The 7,073-nt window shown below is 37.9% G+C and overlaps 2 protein-coding genes across 2 annotated transcripts; both read left to right on the forward strand.

Moving 5' to 3' along the window:
* Positions 1-1,202: 1,202 nt before the first annotated feature.
* On the forward strand, positions 1,203-3,077 carry LOC103339804 (Ankyrin repeat family protein). The gene is made up of 6 exons (XM_008243154.2): positions 1,203-1,448; positions 1,879-1,973; positions 2,054-2,132; positions 2,214-2,308; positions 2,474-2,569; positions 2,643-3,077. The coding sequence occupies exons 1-6, from the start codon at positions 1,277-1,279 to the stop codon at positions 2,721-2,723; spliced, it is 618 nt and encodes a 205-aa protein (XP_008241376.1). The 5' UTR covers positions 1,203-1,276; the 3' UTR covers positions 2,724-3,077.
* Positions 3,078-3,472: 395 nt separating this feature from the next.
* On the forward strand, positions 3,473-6,390 carry LOC103339871 (pentatricopeptide repeat-containing protein At5g27110-like). Its single transcript, XM_008243223.2, has one exon. It carries the CDS (start codon positions 3,634-3,636, stop codon positions 6,199-6,201), a length of 2,568 nt encoding a protein of 855 aa, XP_008241445.2. The 5' UTR covers positions 3,473-3,633; the 3' UTR covers positions 6,202-6,390.
* Positions 6,391-7,073: the final 683 nt, after the last annotated feature.

Consider the following 7,073-nt stretch of genomic DNA (forward strand, 5'->3'; position numbering starts at 1 on the left):
TGCTTTATTGGGATAGGATATAACGGGAAATATTAATTATACTGTTTAAAATCATAACGATAAAACTATTTGTACCATATCTATACATCACATTTTCAAGACAAAAATAAAATTTCTGATCGGTTATCTATCAAGCTACTTAGACGTAAGCATTCATAAACATGTGCTCGTTTGTTGAAATATTAGTCACAAAGGTTGATCTAATTTTTCTTGTATTTTTGGCTATGTGCTCATGGTGGGTGCTGAAAAGGTTGGCATGTGATCACTTTGCGTGAGATGCATATCCATCGATCCATTTGCATTATATATATATATATATATATATAGAGAGAGAGAGAGAGAGAGAGAGAGAGAGAGAGAGAGAGATGGGGGCCATTGGAAATTTGGCAACTGTGCATGGTTTATACGCTGCCTTAAACAAGGAACCCCAAAACTCTAAAATTTCAAGGCTCACAGGAGGCTCATATTTAAAGTTGTCAGTCACTAGCTTTTGTTTGAGCAAGAACTCTTAAGTTATTGGTGCTACCCACCCTTAATCCATACACCATGGAAAAGATGAGTGCACCAAATCTTCATCATCAGCAGAAATATGGGATAAAATGTTTACCCATGTTTCTGTATGAATTTCGTATAATTGATCTTGGACTACCTTGTACTTTGGAATGATGTGGTTTTAAATCTGTAAATATGGGCCAGACCCAATAAGTTGAGCCCAGCCTAACCTAAGCTTAGACCGGGGCTTTGCAAAGTTTAAAATAAAAAATCAGTTGCAAGTGACGTGTAGTTAAGTGATTAAAAACATTTATCATTAAGGTTCTAAGTTCGATTTCTCTATAATATCGCTTATATTAAAATAAAAATTCATAAACTGGTTTGTTTGATTTTAATTTGACTTTTTTGGTCAACAATTTTTTTCTTTCTTTAGTATGTTTCGATTAGGTTCACCAATTCACCATTTCAGATGTCCACCCCTAATGTCCAACAGTTAAAATGTTATACATTCCATCAGGAAATGAAAAAAGTGAAAATACTAACATGTGATTATTATTATTTTGGTCGCAAGTACTAACATGTGATTAGTCACATTATTTGAAGACTAAAAAATGTGATTAGTATCCTAATTGCAACAGTCCAGTGTGGTTCCCAAAGGCCCAAAACTGTAATTTATCAAAACACATACAAATTCCGCAGTACCCTTTTGGCCTCTTAACCCCTAGTTTCGAAAATTAGAACACACGAAGCATCGAACCAAAAACCCACAAACATTCAGAAGAGAATGGCGGTTCCAGGGAGGCGGAATGGTATGGAGGAAGATGACAACGAAGACGAAAACGCTCTGTTCGAAGAAGAGGGCTTGGAGGACCTCGACTCTCACACCCCTCCTCACCTTCGCGCCATCGCTGACGCTTCTCAGCAAGGCGACCTTGACGCCCTTCGCCTCGCTCTTGGTACCCCTTCGCCTCTCAATTTTCATACCCACTTTTCTTTATCAGATTTTTGAGCTTGATTCCTCTATGGGTTTATTGCGATTATGATTTGGTTTGGCCATTTAGCTAAATTTTGTTAGACTTATGGACCCAAACGACTTAAACAAAGAATTCTGCTGAAATCTTGTCACAGATTGGTTAATTATGTTTGTATTTCAGTGGTTAGTGTAAGAAAGCTGGAAACTTTCATTAATATGTGTTTTCATACTGGCCCCTCTTAGTTATTTGATTGTACTGTATTCAAATGCTTTGGGAAATAATATATTCATGGAACTTCATGAATTTTTTTTAATTTTTTTTCTCATGGAGTGTTTAATTGCCCAATTTTGGTTTTTGGGTCATATAATCTTTATTTCTGCTGATGCTTGCCCTTCTTTCTGATTGTATATAGATAACTTAGAAGGAGGCAGCATTGATGAACCAGTGGAAGATGGGGACACAGCTCTCCATCTTGCATGTCTCTATGGCAATCTTTCTTGTGTCCAGGTTTGTTTTGATAAATTCTTTGTTCTTTATTTATTTGTTGCAAGTAGTACTTTGAACTGATAATAATTGTTTCAATTTAGTTACTGTTGGAGAGAGGTGCAAACTTGGAGGCTACGGATGAAGATGGAGCAATTCCTTTGCATGATGCTTGTGCTGGGGGTAAGCACTTGTTGCCATCGTGATGTCTGAATTCATATTTCAATTCTATTTGTTTGACTTTTCCTCAAATGACTATTGCAGGCTACACTGAAATTGTTCAACTTTTGATTAATGGTGCTAATGACGCTGCCCGTGTAAAGAGAATGCTAGAAACAGTTGATGCCGAAGGCGATACTGTGAGTATTAACCAAATCACATCCTTTTGTTTTACATGGGAGTTCCAATTGTGAAATTTTCTTTAGTTTTCCAGATGAACTGCGTATTAAAAGCAGTTGTACTCTAGCCTTATTTCTTGTCGGTTTTGTGAACGTTATACTCATATACTGCCATTTCTTCCACAGCCTCTTCATCATGCAGCGAGGGGTGAGCATGCTGATATTATAAGATTGTTGCTGGCTTCTGGAGCTTCTCCTACAAAGGCGAACCTATATGGAAAGGTTTGTATTTGAAGGAACTTTATAAATTATACGTTTCCTGTTGTTGTGGTGTTTCTTATTGAAATTTTGGCAGATCCCAAGTGATTTACCAGAACTAGCTACAGAAGCTAGGACAATATTGGAAGCTGCAGCTGGTGCGACGGCATGCCAGTAGGCTTTACTTGCTGAGGATTTCGTGAAGGATGTGACTGTGCTGCTTTTATCTTATTAGTATTACCAGTCAGCAACACCAAAATGTTGACGATTTTGTGCCCCTTTGTTTATCACTAATACTTTCAGAATTTAGGATATTAAATATAGAAAAATAGCACATACTTGTGCAAGGTTTTAGGCTATGCAGTTTCTCAAACTCCATGTATGCAGGTTTTCTGTTTTTGCTTTTCTTTGAACCTTTCCAATGTTCTTTGGGTGGGGCGATGCAATATCCTGTAAACCATGGTTTTCGCTTTTTGACTAACCTGAGGATTGTTGGGGCATTAGTATCACAGTTGAAACAAAATTCTATTTATTTTTCTTATGGTTACAGTTAATAGTTACTGCTCACATGGACTTGCGCGAGACTGAGAGCCAGCCATGTGTTTTGCTGGAAATTGAAATTGGAATTGGCTAGAAAGCTGTATAATTATATGCTATGGTAATTCAAGCAATGAAATTAGGAGTAGGTCAAACTCACTCATTTTCTATCTTTTAGACTCTTCGGTATTTGAACTCAAGGCGTGAATGAGGATTTTAACTGTGTTCGAGGCTAGTGTACAAGTAAATACTATACTTTTAACCACTAGAGCTACCAGTCACCCGGAATGACGATGATAAAAGATACAGTCTTTCAGCTTTTCATTTTCTACAAATTCAAGCATTCCTTCAAGTATTAAAGAAGAAAGATAACATGAACATAGCATTGTTTATATGATCCGTGGTAAAGACCAGAGAAAAGAAAGAAGAGACAAACCACTAAACCGCCGCTAATAAACCAACAAAATAAATAGGATAAGGAAAGAACCCCTTTGATGTTCGTCTATCTTCTATCTTCCTCGCATTCCCGCCAAATGTGAAAGCCTCCACTAATGGATATACCTGTCAGTCTAAGCCTTCAAAATCTACCAATCAAAGAACCAAAACCTAAAGACTGGAACTTGATCATAAAGCACCACGCCGAGCTCAAAAATGACCATGCAATCCTCTCAACATATACCCAGATGGAATCTCTCGGAGTGGCACCCGATAACACCTCTCTGCCTCTGGTTCTCAAGGCATGTGCAAGGCTGAGTGCCGTCGAGAGAGGCAAGGGAATACATTCGAGTATTCGGAACACGGGTTTGATGAAAGATGTTAGAATTGGGACTGCCCTTGTTGATTTTTACTGCAAAGGCGGGCTTATCGATGATGCAGTTGAGGTGTTTGATGAAATGAGGGAGAGAGATTTGGTTTTGTGGAATGCTTTGATACATGGGTATGTGAGGTGTTGTTGTTACAAGGAGGCTATATCGTTGTTTATGCAGATGCAGAATGAGGGATTGAAACCCAATTCGCGTACTGTGGTTGCATTGCTTTCAGCATGTAGGGAGGTTTCAGAGTTGAGGTCCGGACAGGAGATACATGGCTATGCCTTGAGGAATGGTCTTTTTGATTTGGATGCTCATGTGGGTACTGCTTTGATAGGGTTTTATCTGAGATTTGACATTAAAACAACACGCCTTACGTTTGATTCAATGGTTGTGAGGAACATTGTCAGTTGGAATGCAATAATTACAGGGTATGTTGAAATTGGAGAGTACTTGATGGCCTTGAAGCTTTTTGTACAGATGCTTGTGGACGGGGTTAAGTCTGACTATGTTTCAATGTTGGTTGTTATTCAGGCCTGTGCAGGAATTGGATCTATTGAATTAGGCAGGCAAATTCATCAAATGGCTATTAAGAATAGTTACAGTGATGATCTGTTCATAGTGAATGCATTGCTGAATATGTATAGTGAGTGTGGATGTTTCGAGCTATCACGTAAATTATTTGAATTTGTCTCCAGCCGTGATGTTGCTTTGTGGAATTCCATGATATCTGCATGCATTGAATATGGCTTTTATGAGGAAGCTTTGAGCTTGTCTTCTAAAATGCGAATGGAAGGAATCAGAGAAGACGAGAGAACTATTGTTATAATGTTGTCGGTATGTGAAGATTTAGCTGATGGCTTGAGGAAAGGTAAAAGTTTGCATGCTCTTGCAAGAAAGAGTGGGATGAAAATGGATGCTTCTCTAGGAAATACATTGTTGAGTATGTATGCTGAATTTAACTGTGTTGAATCTGTTCAGAAGGTTTTTGCTGAGATGAAATGCTCAGATGTTATCTCATGGAACACTCTGATCAGGGCACTAGCCTGCAATGGATTGCAAGATGAAGCATGGAAAATATTTGGGGTGATGCGAGAATCTGACACTAAACCTAACTCACACACAATAATATCCATCCTTGCTACTTGTGAAGATGAAACTTGTATAAATATAGTGCGAGCAATTCATGGTTTTGTGATAAAACATGGTATTGAAGCTGACCTATCTTTGAACACTGCACTAACAGATATGTACATGAATTGTGGTGATGAAGCAGCAGCTAGGACTCTATTTGAGGGCTGTCCCAGTAGGGATGTGATCTCATGGAATGCTTTAATTGCAAGTTACATAAAAAACAACGAAATCGGCAAAGCTCAGTTACTCTTTAACCGTATGGTTTCAGAAGTGAATCCCAACTCTGTGACAATCATAAATATTCTATCATCATGTACCCAGCTTGCCTCTCTGCCTCTAGGTCAATGCTTGCATGCTTATGCAAATCGGAGGCAATTCTCATTTGGTTTTGATTTGTCTCTTGCAAATGCTTTTATATCGATGTATGCAAGAAGTGGTAGTATGCAAAATGCAGAAAAGATATTTAAAATTTTACCAAAGAGGAATGTTATCTCATGGAATGCCTTGATTACTGGGTACAGCATGCATGGTCACGGACGTGATGCTATTCATGCGTTCTTACAAATGTTAGAAGATGGTTTTCGACCAAATGGGGCAACTTTTGTAGCTGTTCTATCTGCTTGCAGACATTCTGGTTTGATAGAGATGGGATTGCAGCTTTTCCACACTATGGTACGTGATTTCAAGATATCACCTGAGCTTGTTCACTATGGTTGTGTGGTTGACCTTCTTGGTCGTGGAGGCCGCTTAGATGAAGGTAGAGAGTTTATTGAATCAATGCCTGTTGAAGCAGATGCATCAGTGTGGAGAGCCTTGCTCAATGCTTGTCGACTTCATTCTGCCACGAAGTTAGCTGGAGCCATATTTGAAAAACTTGTTGAATTAGAACCGATGAATGCAGGGAATTATGTTCTGATATCTAATATATATGCTGCAGCAGGTCTGTGGATGGAGGTCAGGCAGATAAGAACACGGCTCAGGGAAAAGGGTTTAGAAAAGCCTCCTGGAGTAAGTTGGATTGTTGTTCAAAGCCAGGTCCATTGTTTCGTTGCCGGAGACACATCACACCTTCAATCAGACATAATTTATGCAAGTTTAAATTCTCTGTCAACCTTGATCAAAGAAAGTGGATACATTCCTGATCTTCGATTGGTTTTGTGTGATGAAGAGGGTTAGGTTGAAAGTGTGGTCATAATCTTCAGTTTTGCATACTGCTGAGGGTTGGGAACTTTTTAATGATCACTAAGAACTCAAAAAGGCTCTGTGATGGGTTCAATTGATTAATGTGTCTGTCATTGTTGGAAGGGAAGAACATGAAAAATTTTGCATCTTTTTTAGGCTTGATAAACAATTCCCTCGTGTATATTTGTATTGAGAGTCTGTGACATACTTTTTTTTTTTTTGGTCAACAAGTCCGACATACATGAAAGAAAGCTTCCACATATAGTTTCTCAAAAGAATGAAAGCATCAATTTCAAAAGATGGAGAAGGAGCAGTCAATTTAAGAAGTTTGGTTATTGAGTTTCAGACCAAATTGTACACTTATAGAAACATTGAACTGTATATACAATTCACAATTCCAAGCCCAGATGAATTAATTTATAGTTACCTCAGGCAGAGCATAATTGTAATTTTTTTTTTCAAGAGAAATTATTTGAGTCAAAGGCTAATTCTTATAGCAATGATGCCAGAAATGTACAAAAAAGGCCAGTCAATCTCACTCCACAAAGATAATTACTAAACCAAAATTATCATTATGATTTTGTATTCAGCCAAAATTCTCAAAGTTTGTGTTTACAACAAATCGTCCTCAAATTTTAACAAGCAACTCTAAAATTCTTAAGAGGCAGATCAATTGTCTTCTTTCACTTTACCAATCTTCTTTGGCAACAGGGTGATGAATGTTTTGCAATACACCGCCATTACCAATAGTAACAGTCCCCGAAAACTATGGTTTTTTGTTCATGACTTGGATTTAGGGTTTAGTGGCTAAAATCCATTTTTAGAATACAAAAATAATTTTCTAGGATTTTTTAAATAATTGAAAC

The sequence above is a fragment of the Prunus mume genome, linkage group LG8 (genome assembly GCF_029339155.1).
Source record: "Prunus mume cultivar Tortuosa linkage group LG8, ASM2933915v1, whole genome shotgun sequence".
Lineage (NCBI taxonomy): Eukaryota > Viridiplantae > Streptophyta > Magnoliopsida > Rosales > Rosaceae > Prunus > Prunus mume.